Source organism: Elephantulus edwardii, unplaced genomic scaffold, assembly GCF_000299155.1.
Source record: "Elephantulus edwardii isolate Elephantulus edwardi_28Jun2011 unplaced genomic scaffold, EleEdw1.0 scaffold00192, whole genome shotgun sequence".
NCBI lineage: Eukaryota > Metazoa > Chordata > Mammalia > Macroscelidea > Macroscelididae > Elephantulus > Elephantulus edwardii.
This window is the reverse complement of record NW_006399942.1, coordinates 4080607-4098782: the sequence shown is the minus strand read 5'-3', so window position 1 is coordinate 4098782 and position 18176 is coordinate 4080607. Positions and strand designations below refer to the sequence as shown.

At 38.0% G+C, this 18176-nt stretch overlaps 1 protein-coding gene across 2 annotated transcripts in view; it reads right to left on the bottom strand.

Moving 5' to 3' along the window:
- The window catches only part of SLC4A4 (solute carrier family 4 (sodium bicarbonate cotransporter), member 4), a 497732-nt gene that overhangs the window by 56776 nt on the left and 422780 nt on the right, over window positions 1-18176 (bottom strand). For both annotated transcript variants that reach the window (XM_006896827.1, XM_006896828.1), the window contains exon 17: window positions 17493-17654. In XM_006896827.1, the coding sequence (XP_006896889.1) occupies window positions 17493-17654 (162 nt within the window). The remainder of the gene's footprint in view (window positions 1-17492; window positions 17655-18176) is intronic.

Genomic DNA, 18176 nt, shown 5'->3' with positions numbered 1-18176 from the left:
CTATACAGCTTTTATCTCAGGGTTCCTCTGGTTACATCTTACCACCATTTATCCGCTGCGTGCCACAGTTTCTCCACTGGAATGCGGCAGTCTTCCCACCACTGTCAGCAGGGTCTCGGTCTCACCAGTCTTCCTCAAATCTGGCTGTCTAGTGTGGGAAGTACTCTCTCCCCCATCTAAGTCCCACAGCTGTTGGTTATTTGCAAGACTATGTGTCTACAGTTAAGGTAACATAAGACCAAAAGCAGCTAGGAAAGTCAACTTTTAAGCTAATACCACACGTTATTATTTTACTATTTTTTGTATAATGATAATGGTATTGTGGTCATGGTCTCCAAAGACAGTATCTTTAGTAATATGTTGTTGTTGTTATGTGCCGTTGAGTCGCTTGCGACTCATAGCGACCCTATGTACAACAGCCCTAAACCCTGCTCTATCCTGTGCCAATCTCATTGCCTCTGACACACCCATCCCGATTACTCCAGTCACTGAGTCAATTCACCTCATAGAGGGTCTTCCCCTCCTGCACTGTCCCTCTACCCTACCAAGCACGATGTCCCTCTCCAAGGACCTGTCTCTCCTTACAACATGTCCAAAGTATGTCAGATGAAGCCCCAGAATCCTTGCCTCCAAGGAGTAGCCTGGTTGAACCCTTTCTAGGATGAATCTGTTTGTTTTCTTGGCAGTCCATGGAACATTCAATACTCTTCTCCACCACCACAGCTCAAAGGCGTCAATTCTCCTTCTATCCTCCCTAGTCATTGTCGAACTCTCTGAAGCATAACAAGTGATTGCAAAGACCATGGCCTGTATCAGGCACACCTTAGTCTCCAGAGAGACACCATTGCTCTCGAGTATTTAGAGAGGTCCTTAACCGCAGACTTTCCCATCGCAATATGTTTTTTTATTTCCCGGCTATTGGTGCCAAGAGTAATGACCGTGGAGCTGAGCAAACTGAAGCTGTGAACAATCTCAATCTCTTCGCCATCCATTCTGATGATATGTTAGTAATATATATTCTCTAAAATTCATAAACAAGTAGAACATTACTTAAAGGCATTAAAGGAAAGAAATGAGGATGGGGACTTAGATGAAAAAAGACTTATCATGAGTTGACTTATTGAGGCCAGGTGCTGAGTTTCTTTAATTACTGTATCAGTTTTATTAACTCTTTTGTGTCTCTCTGAAATGTCCCAAAATAAAACACCTTTCTATATGAATAAATTAACACAAAGTATGGTTGGGCTGGAACGGAATGATTCTCATATATTTCCAAGAAATAGAGAGAATTCTCTAAAGAAGATGATGTTTTAAATACCCAAAATTTAAACTTTAAAATTTACTAAGAGTATTTGTTCACAACTAAAAGAAAGTAACTGAAAACATCAGGACTAACAGTCTATGAAGAAAATAAAGTGCAGAAACAGACCTATAAAAATTAGCAGACATATAAAATAATAAGAGGGAATAAAATGAAAACAAAGAAGCCAAAACTCATAAAAAGAAACTAGTTGTAGGAAAAAACAGAAAATTATAAATAAAAATAGACTAAAAACTGACATTAAAAAAACCTCAATAGGTTAGTTTTGTGATGCAACAGAAGTAATATATTCTAAGATTCAAAAAAGTATTAAAAGCAATAAAGAGATGCTATTGTTGTTCTTTCAATGACTCATAATGACTCTATAATCAACCATTCTGGACACCGTCTTATCCTGTGCCACCTTACAATTTCAGATATACTCAAACCCACTGCCACAGTCACCATGCTAACCCAACTACTCGAGGGTCTTCCTTTCCTTTGTTGCACCTCCACCTTCCCAAGCATGATGTCCCTCTCCAAGAAATAACTTCTCCTATTAAGATGTCCAAAGTATGTCAGATGAAGCCTCATCATTCTTGTCTCCAATCAGCACTCTCTCTGAAAATTCTTCAACACATACCTATTGTTCTTTTGGCTGTACATGGGATCTTCAGAACTCTTCTCTAACACCATAGTACAATGGCATCAGTTCTTCTTCTGCCATCCTTAGTTACTGTCGACATCTCATACGTATAGCAAGTGACTGAAAAGACCATAGCCTGAAATAGGTGCACCTTAAACTTCAAAGTGACCTCAATCCTCCTCAATTATTTGGAGAGGTCCTACCTATAGACTATCCCAGAAACAATATGTTTCCTGATCTCCTGATTGCTGGCACTACTTCTAGTAACTGTGGATACAATTAAGATAGAGTTGTTGACAGTCCCAAGATATATGAAAAAACCTCAATATATAACATAAAGATCAAGAAATGACATAAAAAAGACAAACTAAAAGAAATGAGGTGCAAGATGGAAAGGTATACAAAATTTCTAGTCTATATATGCACATCCATGTTTATCGTGGCTTTGTTCACAATAGCAAGGAATTGGAAACAACCCAGGTGACCATCAACAAACGAATGGATAGAGAAGCTGTGGTATATTCACACAATGGAATACAATGCTGCATTGAAAAACAAGTAACTCATGAAATGTTATACAAAATGGGTGACCCAGGAGGACATTATGCTGAGTGAAATATCTCAGCACAACAGGACAAATACTGCTGTAAAATGAGACTGATATCAGGGTTGGGGTAAGACTGAGAAAAACTGGATAAATTGTGTATACTGCACTGAAACAGATGAGGGAGAGAATTATTTAAAAGCTACATATGATAGGGTATTATGGTTATCACAAGAGTCCACAATTAAGGTTGCATAGTGGAGTGTACCTGGGGTGGTGGGAGGGGTGCGGGGGGATTGTGTTCAAGGGAGGGAGGTTTTCTTTTACTTTTCAAAGAGACGAGCGAACTGGGGGTTGTGGGGGAGGGCTGGGCAGGGAGAGAAGTGCAGCAATGAATGAATGGGAATCCAAAATCTCTGTAAACATTCATTAAAATTATTAAAATAAAATAAAAAATTTCTAGTTGGGATTTCAGAGGTTGCTATTGTTGTTGTTGTTAGGTGCCATCAAGTTGAGAGTGATTCATAGTGATCCTGTGAACAAAAGATCTGAAGCTTGTTCTATCCTGTGCCATCCTCAAACTTCCTGACACAAAAGAGCCTACTGCAGCAGTCACAGTGTCAATCCACGTGGTTAAGGGTCTTCCTTCCCTTTGTCGACCCTCCACCCTTCCCTTTCTAGCATCATGTCCTTCTCCAAGGAATAGCACCTTCTAGCAACATGTCAAAAGTATGTCAGGCAAAGCCTCATCATTCTTGCTTCTCAGGAGCCAGAGCTACACTCTCTCCAAGTTCGTTCCCTTGGTTGTTCAGTGCTCTTCTCCAACACCATAGCTCAAAGGTGTCAATTCTTTTTCTGTCATCTTTATTCACTGCTCAGCTCTCAGATGCATAGCTAGTAACTGGAAAGACTATGGCATGGATCTGATGCATCTAAGTCTTCAAACTAACAGCATGAGTAGACTACAAATTGCAAAGGTAAAGAATTAACACTCTAGTGGCCTAGTGGGTAAGGAGTTGTACTGCTAAACCAAAAGCAAGCAATTCCAATTTACCTTGTGTTCAACAAGAGACAGATGGACAATTTGCTCCCCTGTGATTTATAGCCTCTGGAAATCTGCTGGAGGGTCAACAAAGAGTAGGTTCCAACTCAACGACCATGATTGAGTGAATAAAAAAAAAATTTCCGGTGTTGGCAAAATTGGAAAACTATCTGAAGAAAAACTAAACAAGATCCACACCTCACTCCATACACAAAAACCAACTCAAGGTGGATCATGGACCTAGGACTAAAACCAAGGACTATAAACTTCAATCAAGAAAAGCTTGGAAGAACTTTAGGAGTCCTAATCCACACATAAAGAGTCTTCCAAGTATCCTGAAAACTTTACAACCAGGAGAAGATAAAACAGATGAATGGGACCTTCTAAGAATCAAATCCCTATGTACATCCAAAAACTTCTCCAACAGGGTAAAAAGGGAAGCCACAGACTGGGAAAAAGTTTTTGGTAATGACATGTCAGATAAGGGACTTATATCTAAAATGTATAAAATACTTGAGCACCACAACAAGATAAAGGTAAATAATCTAATTGAAAAATAGGCACAGGATATGAACAGACACATCACCAAAGAAGATATTCAGATGGCCAACAAGCACATGAAGAGATGTTCAAAATCCCTAGCCCTGAGAGAGATGCAAATCAAAACAACTATGAGATATCATCTCACCCCAGTAAGACTAGCAAAATTTAACAGAACAGCAAGCAACAAATGCTGGTGAGGTTGTGGAGAGACTGAAACCCTTTTTCATTGTTGGTGGGAGTGTAAAATGGTGCAAACACTGTGGAAAGCAGTGTGGCGCTTTCTCAAAAAGTTGCAAACAGAGATACCATCTGACCTAGGAATTCCACTACTGGGAATATACCCTAAAGAGACCATAAACGACATCCAAGCAGATATATACACACTCATTCTTATTGCAGCTTTGTTCACAATAGCAAGGAGTTGGAAACAACCTAAGTGCCCATCAACAAATGAATGGATAGAGAAGCTGTGGTATATTCACACAATGGAATAGTATGCTGCATTGAAAAACAAGGAACTCATGCAATATTATTCAAAATGGGTGACCCTGGAGGACATTATGCTGAGTGAAATATCTTAGCCACAAAAAGACAAATATTATCTGGTACCACTGTTGTAGAATGAGGTGACACTGGGGTGAGGGTAGGACTGAGAAAAACTGGATAAATTATGTTTACTGCATTGAAGCCAATGAGGGCGAGAAGAGTTTAAAATTAATATATCTTAGAGCATTATGATTATCATAAGAGTCCAGAATGAGGGTTTCAGAGTGGAGTATACTTGGGGTGTGGGTGGGGATATGTGGGGTGCGGGAGGGGACTGTGTAGAAATGAAGGAGTTTTTCTTTTGCTTTTCAAGGAGAGGAGCAAAGTGGGGGTGGGGTGGGTGGGGGAAAAGTGCAACAATGAATGAATGGAATTCCAAAATCTCTGTAGATGTTCATTGAAATTAATAATAACAGTAAAAAAACTAAAAAAAATTTCTACAACTAAAGAATCCTTAATCTTCACCTTAATAAACTGTAATAAATTCATTATGTTATAAAAATAAATCCATGTCTACATGAAATATAATCACTAAAAAATAAACTTTCTCCTTGGAGGTTATGATTTTGATGCTCCATGTCACATATTTTGGGCATGTGGCCAGGAGGGACTGATCCCTGGAGAAGGCTCAGAACTGGGCAGGGTTCAGAGTTGTACATAGTTGTACATAGAGTCTCTACAAATCGCAGGTGACTTGATGGGACATAACAACAAAGAATAAAAAACCAAAAATCAAAAGAGCACCACAAATAAAAAGGCAGATTTCTTTAAAAAGGTATTACAATTATATAGACACTTAATTTTTCAAAAAGCTACAATGGACGTCAGATACAAGAAAAATACTAAATTGGCAAATGTGTTATATTCATTTTTTTAAACATGTTTCTAATGGAAGGATTTCCCAAAATGTAAAATTGTAGAAAAAAATTTCAAAAATAGAGCTTCATTTAAAAAAAAGATAGTGCGTAAGTTCAACGGTTCAGGGTAATCACTTAGCCTATGAACACACTGTTGTTGTTAGGTGCCATCGAGTCAAGTATAATTCGTAGAGATCCTATAACAAAAGATCCCAACCTAGTCCTGTCCTGTGCCATCATTACACTTCATGACATACAAGAAATTATTGGAGCATTCACTTGGTCAATCCACCTGGTTGAGGGTCTTACTCTCATCACCGACCATCCACCCTTCCCAACATCATGTCCCTCTCCAAGGAATTGAACCTTCAAGCAATACATCCAAAATACGTGAGGTGATGCCTCATCATTCCTGACTCCAAATAGCACTCTGGCTGCAACCTCTCCAAGACAGATATATTCATTCTCTTTGCCGTTCATGGGATGTTCAGTGCTCTTCTCCAACACCACAGCTCAGAGGCATCCATTCTTTTTCTGACATCCTTATTCATTATCCAGGTCTCAGATGCATAGCTGGTAATCAGAAAAATTATGCACCTTTGTCCTTCAATCTGACATCACTATTCCTCTTTAATTTGGTAAGGCATCTAACTGCAGATTTTCCCTGTGCAATGTGTCTCCTTATTTCCTGATTGCTGGTACCAAGGGTGTTAATTGTGGATCCAAGCAAGATGAAACTGTTGACAGTTTCAATCTCCTTTCCATCCATCATGACACTGCCTAGCGGTAATAATTACCACTGTCCAGTAGTAATAATCTTTGTTTTCTTGATATTGAGATGCAATCCATATTGAAGGCTGCATTCCTTGATCTTCTGCAACAAGTACTTCAAACCTTCCTCACTTTCAGCAAGCAAGGTTATGTCATCTGCATAAAGCAGGTTACTGATTAGTCTCCCTCCAATTCTCACGTCATATTCCTCTTAGATACATGGATAATATGCTCAGCATAGAGACTGAACAGGTATGGAGACAGGATACATCCCTGGCGCACTCCCTTTGCAATTCCAAATCACACAGTGCTCTCCTCCTTCGTTCACACTACACCTCCTGCTCCAGGTATAGGTTCCTCACGAGCACAATCAAGTGTTCTGGGATTCCCATTCTTCTCAATGTCAGCCACAACTTGTCATGATCCACACAGTCAAATGCCTTTGCTTAGTCCATAAAGCACAAAAAGACATTCTTCTGGTATTCCTTACCTTCAACCAGGATCCATCTGACATCAGCAATGATATCCCTAGTGGCACAGCCTCTTTTAAATCCTGCTTGAACTTCTGGCAATTCCCTATCACTGTACTGGTCCAACCATTTTTTAATGATCTTCAGCAGTATTTTGCTTCCATGTGATATCAATGATATTATTTTCTAAGTTCCACATTCAGTTGGATCACCCTTCTTGGGAATAGGAACAAATATGGACCTCTTCCAATCCTTGGGCCAGACAGCTGTCCTTCAAATTTTCTGTTACAGACCAGTGAATGCATCCAAGGCTACATGTGGTAACTGAAACAAGTTAATTGGTATCACACCAATTCCTGGGATCTTATTTTTTGCCAATGCCTTTAGTGAATTTTCCACTTCCACCTTCATTACCATTGATACATGTTCATATGGTACTCCCTGAAATTTTTCAGTGTCAATCAATTCTTTCTGGTACAGCGAGTCCATGTATTCCCTCAATCTTCTTTTGATGCTTTCTGGGTCACAAAATATTGCCCATAGCATCTTTCAACATTGCTACACGTGCTTAAATTTGTTTTTTGGTTCTTTCAGCTTGAGAAATGCAGAGTGAGTTCTTCCCTTTTTATTTTCCTATTCCAGCTCTCTACACATTCCATTATAATACTTTGCTTTGTCCTCCCGAGCTTTCCTTTGAAACTGTCTGTTCAGCTCTTTCACTTCAACATGTTTTCCTTTAGGTTTGGCTTCTTGACATTTCACTGCAATCTTTGGAGTCTCTTCTAACATCCATTCAAGTTTCTTCTTTCTCCTCTGTTTTTGTATTGACCTTTTGCTTTCTTCATGGATAATATCCTTGATATCATCCCACAACTCATCTGGTCTTCTATCATTGTTGTTCAATCCCTCAAACCTATCTTAAGATGATCACGAAATTCCTTTGGAATTGATTCAAGATCATATATTGGTTCCTGTGTACTTATTATCTTTGACTTCAATTTTAACTTGCATATAAGTAATTGATTATCTTAACAGTCAGCCCCTGGCCTAGTTTTGACTGCTAATATTGAACTGCTCCACTAGGATAATGAAAAAGGCATAAGAATTCAATGATTTTCCTATATGGGTTTTTAAATGTGAAAATACAAAGACGCTTATAGGTAATTATTGCTTAAGAAAAGTAATTCAGTCTAAAGGAAAATACTCCAAAAAAGAAGATTTGAAATACAAACAAGAAATAAACATAACCAAAGCAAATGGAAAATTTGTAAATAATCCTAAAAAGTCTACTGGTTATTAGTAAATTTTTTGTATCAATTTCGCTAGATATCATAGTCAACATTAGATGGATCTTGACTGAGAGCAGAAAGTACCATAGGAATGTCTGTGTTTCAAGGACTATTCAAAGGTATTTGACTGTGTGGATCACAACAAATGTGGCTAACCTTAAGAAAAATAGAGATCCAAGAACATTTAATTGTGCATATGCAAAACCCATACTTGCACCTGGAAGCAGCAGTAAGAACACAGCAGGGAAACACTGCATGGTTCAGGATAAGGAAAGGTGTGCATTCTATCTCCATACCTTTTTACTATAAAAACAGATTATTTGGGAGGCTGGGCTTTAGGAGGAGGAATGGGGCATCAGGATTTGAGGAAGACTCATCAACAACCTGCGTTATGCAGATGGCACAACCCTGCTTGCTGAAACTGAAGAGGACATGAGGCATTTACCACAGAAAGTCAAGGACTATAGTCTTCAATATGGATTGAAGCTCAACATCAAGAAGACAAAGACTTTCACCGCTGGGCCAGTCAGATTCATGATGAACGGAGAAGAGATTGAGATTGCTGCTAACTTTAGCTTGCTTGGTTCCACTATCAACAGTCTTGTCAACATGAGTTAGGAAATCAATAGATGAATTGCATTGGGAAACCCTGCTGTCAGAGTTCTCTGTAGAGTCCTGAAGAACAATGATGTCAGTCTGGAGACTTAGGTGCACCTGATCCAGGCCATGGTCTTTGCAATTACTTGCTATGCACTGAGAGCTGGACAACAACTAAAGATGACAGAAGAAGGATCAAAACCTTTGAGTTGTGGTACTGGAGAGGAGAGCTGAACATCCTGTCTACTTCCAGGAGAACAAACAGGTCTGTCCTGGAGAGGGTGATGACTGGTTGATTCCTGGAGGCAACAATTTTGAAACTCTATCTCACATACTTTAGGCATGTGGCCAGGAAGGGTCAGTCCTTGGAGAGGGACCTCATGCTTGGATGAGTGAAAGGACAGAGAAGAATATCCAAGAAGAGATGGATTAACTCAGTGACTGTAGAAATGGTATTAGGTATGTCAGAGATGATGAGATTGGCTCAGGATAGGGCAGGTGTCAGAGCTAATGAGTCGTAAGTAACTTGATGGCACATAACAACAACATACAACCAGTTGTTTAATCAAATACTAGCCTAGAAGTTTCTCTGAGGGTATTTTATAGATCAGATATATATGATAATTAACTTTGTAAAGAGGATGATATCTTACCCATTAATTTGAAAATTAAGGAGCAAAAGCTGGAGTTGTTACAAGGAAATGGATTCTGTCTCAAGCCTAATACTGGCAGAATTTCTGTAATAACTGGCTTATGGATTTTAGACTTGTCAGCTGCTAACAATCAAACAAGCCAATTCTTCAATATCAACCACTCTCTATCAACCGACAAATATCATTCACCACTTACTGTTTGTACTGTGATGGCCTGAATGCTAATATGATGTTCGAAGCTATGTCATGTGTATATAAAATAAATCTTAAAAAAACTGAAAAAGGGAAAAAATGAATCAAACTCATTGCTGTAGAAACCAACTCACTGCTGACTCTCCAGGTGTCTCAAGGCTATAAATCCCCAGAAAGATTTTTGCCCTTCTTTCTCCTGAAGAGACTACGGTGAATTTAAAATCCAGAGGATGTAACTTTTGGGGTAGCAGTGAAACTCACTATGGATTAGGTCACTACCATTATGAACTACTGTTGAGGTGGAACTGATTCATAGTTGACGCTCCAGTGGGTTCTCAGATGTTGATCCCATGGGAGGGGACTGCACATCTTTCTCCCCTGCTGGATTCAAATCGCATGCCTTTGGATTGGTAGTGTAACTTTTTACCACACCAGACGACAACAAGATCTCCCCTTCCCAATACCAGCAGAGTATTATTTACAAATAATTTACAAAGTAGATATGAGTGTTTCACAGCTTTTAAAGCACAAATCAGAGGACTGTTATTGGCAGCATCAGGATGGATGGTGAAGAGATTGAGATTGTACACAGCTTTAGTTTGCTTGGCTCCATAGTCAACAGTCTTGGCACCAGCAGCCAGGAAATTAAAAGGCACATTGCAATGGGAAAGTCTGCTGTTAGGGACCTCTCCAAAGTGCTGAAGAGCAATGGTATGTATCTCTTTGGAGACTAAGGTGCGTCTGATACAGGCCATGGTCTTCGCAATCACTTGTTATGCTTCAGAGAGTTGGACAATGACCAAGGAGGATAGAAGGAGAATTGATGCCTTTGAGCTGTGGTGCTGGAGAAGAGTATTGCAAATACCATGGACTGCTAGGAAAACAAACAGCGTCTTGGAGGCAAGGATTCTGAGGCTCTATCTAACATACTTTGGACATGTTGTGAGGAGAGATCGGTCCTTAGAGAGGGACATCATGCTTGGGAGGGTGGAGGGACGGCGCAGGAGAGGAAGGCCCTCTATGAGGTGGATAGATTCAGTGACTGGGATAACTGCGATGGGAGTGTCAGAGACAGTGCGATTGGCACAGGACAGAGTGGAGTTTAGGGCTGTTGTACATAGGGTCGCTATGAGTCGCAGGCGACTAGACGGCACATAACAACAACAACAACTGTCATCAGGCTTCTATATCTCTGGTTAGATTGATTCCTTTGATTAGGTACTTTATTAGATTGAATCTCTTATTGATTCTCTTATACTCTATTCTCTTAGATGATCTTGTAAACAGAACTGTCTTCCTAACTTCCTTCACACTGCTGGTATTGTATGCTGTGGAGCTGGGACCAATTAATAGCTGTCCCGCTAGCCGGTTTTCAGACGCAGTAAATCACATGGGACGAGACTGCAGGGTCACCTATGGGTTGGTTTGACTCAACAGTATCCAATAACAACTATTATATTTAGAAATTTTCTTTGAAATCTTTGGAATTTTACATGGTGACAAGAAAAGGCAAAAATACAGAGAACAAAGCTTATGAGTTTGTTAACAATGGCAGGAGGGAAGGGCAAAGAGGTGGTTAACAGTGAAGAAAATATCACCTTAAAATACTAAGAAATTATTTACTTGGAGTAATCTTTAAATCCTGAAATGAAAAATATCCTAAGTAGTCTTCTTAAGACCAAAAACCAGAAAAGCTTAACAAGTAACAGAACAATAACATTATATTCTTTTAGGATATTTAAAGGGCATTAAATTGGCAACAGTGACTGAAAAGATTAGACAGAATCCTTGTTTTTGTTAAGAGGTGCTGTTAAGGATGACTCAAAGCCACCCTCTGAATCCTGTCCTATCCTGCACCATCCTTAACATCTCTGACATACTAGAGCCAACGCCACAGCCACTATATCAATTCACATAACTGAGGGGCTTCCTTTCTCTCATTCATTCTCCACCTTTCAAAGCAAGATGGCCTCTTCCAAGTAATAACCGGTCCTAACAACACACTCAAAGTATGTGAGATGAAGCTTTGCCATCCCTGCCACTAAGGGACGCTCCGGGTAGGAACATTGTTGTTGTCTACTTTGGAGTCAGAATCAACTCACAGCTGATCATCTAGCTGGTTTTTAGAGGCATTAAATTGCACAGAAGCCTGTCCATCTTTTTCCTGCAAAGTATCTAGTGGATTTGAACACTGTTCCTTTGAGATGACAACACAACTCCTTACCATCAAGCCATCAGAGCTCTCTGGACAGGAAACTCAGGGTACAGTAAACTTTGGTTAATTGGGAAAAACTACTCAGAGAAGGAACTTAAGAATGGCTGTACAATGTAAAGAATGTACTTAAGTGTCACTAAATTATACATGATAGGGGATTCTAGTGGCCAGGTGGTAAAGAATTGCATCACCACGCTAAAGGCATGCGGGTCAAATTTACCAGCAACCCTGCAGAAGAAAGATGAATAATCTCTTGCCATGCAATTTAGTGCCTCCAAAAACCCACTGGAAGTTTTTCTATGAGCCAAATCCAACACAATGGCACATAACAACAACAGATTGTACATGCTGAAAAGATTAAACCTACATTTTTCTCTATATATTTTCAACAATTAAGTAAATTTAAAAAAATAATATTGACCATAGATTTTCAAAGTTACACTAAAAGACACTGAGTCCATGTCAGACTATTAAAAAAAGAATAACTGGTATATTAACATGTAACACAGAGAATAATACATTTATTTTGGAATGTGATTTACGGGATAAAGTAGGAGGACTCCTTAACTTACTTCATTATTATGGTATATTTTTGAAACCAAAATCAGACAAGATCTATGTCACAGAAAAAAAACACCCAAGAAATTCTCAAAATGCACTAGTAAATCAAATGAAATCATGTATTAAACAAACAAACAAACAAACAAACAAACCACCCTCCAAAACTACATTCTAAGTTACAAGGTTAGTTTTAACATCAGAAAATGTGCTAATGCAACTTTTGACACCAACAGGTTAAACAGAAACATTTCTTAGAAAAATGTGAATAAATTTAATCTCAATTTAATTCCTAAAAAATTCTGCATGCAAGATCCTTTTGAATTTTATTTCAAATGGTTAAAAAAACACAAAATGTCACCATTTCTATTCAAAATTGTATTGGAATTTCTAGTTGACACAAAAGGAAAAATAAGACATAAATATTGAAAGGACTTAAGTAAAACGATCCCTATAAATTTATTTATTGAAAACACTAAATAAAATCCAAGGAAAACTACTAGAATCAACTAGAATTTTAGTAAGAATATTCCAGAAAAAAGATCCAAAACCCAAAACACAATAATCAACTTAGTTTCTGTCATGCCAGTAAGACAATGAAATAGAAAACAAAACCACCATTTGAAATACTAATATACAGACATATGCATTTCGAGAAGTGCCATATGAACAAGAGCCAATGGTAAAGAAGAAAGTTAAAGTCATACTGGCTGTGACAGTACATTGATAGAGAACTGCCAGAAGATCAAGTTGGATTTTCAAAAAGCCAGGCCACCAGGGATATAATTGCTGATGTCAGATCCATCCTAACTGGAAGCAAGTAATACTTTGGAGGCAAGGATAGTGAAGCTTAATCTCACACACTGTGGGCCAAGAGAGGCTATTCCCTGTAAAGGGATATCATCCCAGGAAATGCAGTGGGTCAGCAAAGGAAACGGAGACCCTCAACAAGACGGGCTGACATGGTGACAGCAGCCATGGGCTCCAGTGTGTCAGAGATGATGAATATGACAAAGGATAGTACAGGGTTCAGAACTGATGTTCTTACAATTGTTTAGTGACTTGATGGCATCTAACAACAACAATGACAGTGTGTGTGTATGTGCCTACACATACTTATGTATGTATATAGAATACATCTAAGAGAACATATATAAAAGTTTAAACACAAACAATTTTAAGTCTGAAATAAGGTGTTAGACACATTATAGGAAAAAAATGTGAACAATTCTCTTAATTGATGTGAGTGTTCAGTGCAGTTGCAAGTAAAATTCCCACAGGAGTTTTATGTGTATGTATGCAGGCACAACTCTCTATATTGGTGTTAAAATTTATGTGAACAACAGATCAAAAATTCTCAGTAATGAAAAACTGGAACAAATAGACCAATGGTATGAAAACAATTTTGAAGCTCCGTCCCATATACTTTGGGCATGTGTCCAGGAGAGACTGGTTCTTGGAGAAGGACATCATGTTTGTAAGGGTGGAAAGACAGCACAGAGAGAGAGACCCCAGATGAGATGGATTGATACAGTAACTGGGAAATGTGGTTGGTGTGTCAGAATTAGTGAGACTGGCTCAGGACAGGGCAGGATTTAGACCTGCAGTACACAGGTTTGCTATTGGTCGCAGGTGACTCACAGCACATAGTAACAATAACAACAAAGAAAAGAATGTCACCCTACAGCCATATATCTATGCTGATACATGATGACTTTTATTTCCCTCTCATGTACTCTTTTAAAGATAAAATTTTCACCTGATTTTTAATATGTAATTTTGTAATATGTTTTACAAAGTTAAAATTATTAACCAAACTATTACTATCTGTTAATCTCTTGTCATTAAAATATATTCACATCTATAGTTGTTGCATTAAATTGAGCTGGAACCAACCTATAGCTAACCTTCCAGTGGGTTTTCAGAGGCAGTAAACTACACAGGAAGAGACTGCCCATCTTCCTCCTGGGGAGCAGCTGGTGGATTTAAATCACAGCTTTGCACTGGGAGCACAATTCCTAACCGCTAATCCACCAGAGCTCCAGAACTTCTACAGTAATCTTCCTAACTAAAAAAAGGTTAAGTAAATATGTGCAGTATATATGATACATATATAGGAGCTCTGGTGACCTAGTGGCAAGAAGCTGCACAGCAATCCCAAAAGCTTGTGGTTTGAGGTCACCAGCTTCTTGGCAGCAAAGGTTGGGCAATCTCCTCCTGTGCGATTAACAGCCTCTGTAAATCCACCGGAGGGTCAGCTTTGAGTCAGTTCCAACTCTACAGTACACAATAAGAAGGCTGTTATGTGCTGTCGAGTCACTTGGGACTCATAGCAACCCTATGCACAACAGCTCTGAACGCTGATCTATCTTGAGCCAACTTCATTGTCTCTGACACACCTGTCCCCACTATCCCAGTCACCAAATCAATCCATCTCATCCAGGGTTTACTCTCCTTTGTTGTCCCTCCACACCCTCAAACATGATGTCCCTTTCCAAGGACCAGTCCCTACTCACAACATGCCCAAAGTCCATCAGACAGAGCTACAAAATCTTGCCTTCCGGGAGCACCCTAGTTTCACTCTCTCCAGGAAAAACCCATTTGTCCTCATTGCAGTTGATGGTATATTCAATACTCTTCTACACAACTCAAAGGCATCAGGTCTTCCTCTATCATCCTTAGTCTTTGTCTAGATATCTGATGCATGGCAATTAATTGGGGGAAAAAAACCACCAAAAAACCAAAACAAAACTGTGAGGACAATGGCCTGGATCAGGAATACCTTATTCTCTAGACTGACATTGCTGGTCTTCAGGACTCTGGAAAAAACCCTGACAGTATTATTTTCCCAATGCAATTCATCTTTTAATTTCCAAGCTGCTGGTACCAAGAGTGTTGATTATGGAGCCAAGCAAGCTGAAGCTGTCAACAATCTCAGTCTCGTCACTGTCTATCATGATGCTGCCAATTGGCTCAGTGGTGAGACTCACTGTTCAACAACATTATATCTATACCCATATCTCTATCTATATATTTATCAGTTTCTACAGAATAGCATGTCAATTCCTAACATTTTACTTATTATAAAATTTTAAATGATGTTTTTCATAATACACACAAACACACAAATTAATAATCAATGGCATAAAGAAGAGATGTCATTCATTGCTGTTCCTCTATAACAGCCAAGTACTGGATTTTTAAGGTATGAAAATATTCTATATATTTTGTTAAATTCATAATTTTGGAACTACTTTTGAAACTCACTTGCTAAAAATATGCTCAGAGTGACTTGCTAATTTGATCAAGATGATTTTCCTAACAAATAGCATATAGGCACAAAATCCTGATCAGCAGAAAATGGTGTTGAAGTTTGTATTTGAAAATAAGGAACAAATGCTACCTTGTTAAAAAACAAGCCTAGAGTGAAGACAGACGTCTCAAAGCATCTATTTATGAAGGAGAAGGAAGAGGGCAGGAAATTGTCAGCATAGGCTTCTATCTGAATTCTCAACCTTTTTTTTGATCATAACTGAAAACCAGTGCTTTACTTTGGTGCTGGTGATTCCCTGCAGATGTTCTCAGTGAGAGTCTACTTCTTTTTCTAACTTCCCACTACGTTCATGTGGAGTATGCACTGTTCTTTTATGATGCAAAACCTGTCTTTTATTGAAGTCCAATTATTTGTTGTCTGCCATAATTCCATCTTCATAATCCCTACTACATGCTGACCCCCAGGACAGAGATCTTCCCTCCTTTATAATTATCTCACAGTTCCATAAATTTCCTCTCCACCCTATTACGTCTACTTATTTCAACACTGATTTATAATGAATACTTTTTTAACATGGACTAATAATACATGAAATTTCAAGTTTCTATGAATTGGAATTCCAATATATTTCAGTAAGCAGGGACATACTTTGGATCAATCCATCACTCTCAACTTCTCTCCTTTACAACATTGGATTTTCTCTTTTGTCTAAAGCTCTTCATTTTCTCAACCTTTGTTCCTGCTTATTATGGTATGTACCCCTTTCTCACTATGATTAGCTTTTCTTCAAGTCTTTCTTGAAGTTGATAAGAGTCTTCTTTCTTTCTTACTCCTTTGCTCAGTGATTCCAATAGTCATAAAACTCCTTCGATGTCCTGGATTTCTCTATCCGCTAATTCTGACATGCTAAATGTTATTACAAGATTCTAATATACTTTCAAACTTCCCTTTTATGACAGTTATGAGTGAAAGAGTTAATGCATAATTAAAAGGGCCTAGAATTGGTTTGGCTTATTCACTAAGTGACAGATTTTATTAACGAGTTGCCTCAAGCTGGCCGACTCATGGCAACTTCATATGTGTCAGGGGAGAACTGTGCTCCGTCTGGTTTTTAAACAGATGACTTTTTCAGGAGTGGATCACCAACCCATTCTTCTCAGGCACCACTATGTGGAGTCAAACTACTACCTTTTTTGGTTAGTAACTAAGCACATTAACTCTCTGCATGGACTTCATAGCACTCATTATTCATTTTATTAATTTTTGAATCCCCAAATGAAATTTTCGAAGGCTACTATGAGCAAAAATCACTAGAGTCAGAGAAAGATTACTTAAGGTAAGGAAGTTTTCTTGGAATATACATATATATGACTACTATTACTTTAGAGTCATTATGAAAATTAATAACTAATTTTAAAATACCTAACATTTAAAAAAAAACATTTATTTCCTTCATAGATTGTGACCAATAATGCAGTGAGGCAAATATGTGAAGGAAAAATATTTAAACACTTATCAACAATTTTTACCATTAATTATTTGAATAATCTTTAAAAATTAATATAAGTCAATTTACCAGATTCCTTAAGTCCTTAAAATATTAATTAAATATTTGTCACTATCTTCATTAATGACAGTAATCACATTAAAATTTAGATGCAGAGACAGTGGTTTATTGGCAAAATCTGTATCTCTCCAGTAACTGAGAAAATAGGATTTGACATTATTTTTTTAGCTTTATAGAAGTCTGCCCAGAGTAGTATTTTGAAGTCATGGCTCTGACAAAACATAACATGTATTAGATATGGTACACTTCTCAATAAAATCACATTGTTTTTTCTTAGTTAATATTTATTTTCTACTGGTTTGCATAAAAAGTTCATATACATTGTGTTTCATACTATCCTTCATTCCCACTGTGGTTTTTTTAATCAGTATTTTAAGCTTCTGAAAGCAAAGCAGAATACAAACCCAACCAATTTCATGAACACTAACCTTGAGTTTATGTTCTTTCCTGTTTACAATCACAGCTGTAATCTGCTGGTCCATGAAAATCAGAATGGTGACCAACAAGGCAGGGATAGCAGCTGCAAGGTATACCCACCAGGGGTTTCCTCCAAACGGTGGAACAAACCAACCTCGGTTTGGACTTGTTGGCTTTAAGAAGACAAGAGAATATCAGTACAGTATTCAGTTAATACATACTATATATAGGGGGGGAATCAATGGGCATAATATGCTTTTTTTTCCATCTAGAAAATCAATACATTGAAAAGCAATAAATAGATAGATAGATAGATAGATAGATAGATAGATAAATCTTTGCTACAAGCTAACAAAAGAAAAATATTTATCCAAGTTTCACAAAAGAAATTACTCTGGGAAAATATTTTAAAGGAAGAAGAGAACTAATATGAGATGACAGAAGAGAAAAGTAATTTTGTTCATTTGTGGTAACTAAAAAAAAACCCACAAAACAACAAACCACATCTCAGATGAAAGTGATGTAGGTTTAAGAGGAAGTAGAAATAAACACAGAAATGGAATTTTCAATAAATGGTACAGTAATAAATTACAAAGCCACCATGAATTTTGTTCATGAGTTTCCACAATGAAGTGGAAATTGTTTCTACTACTGCTAAAATATAGTATCATATATGAATTATTATATATATAATT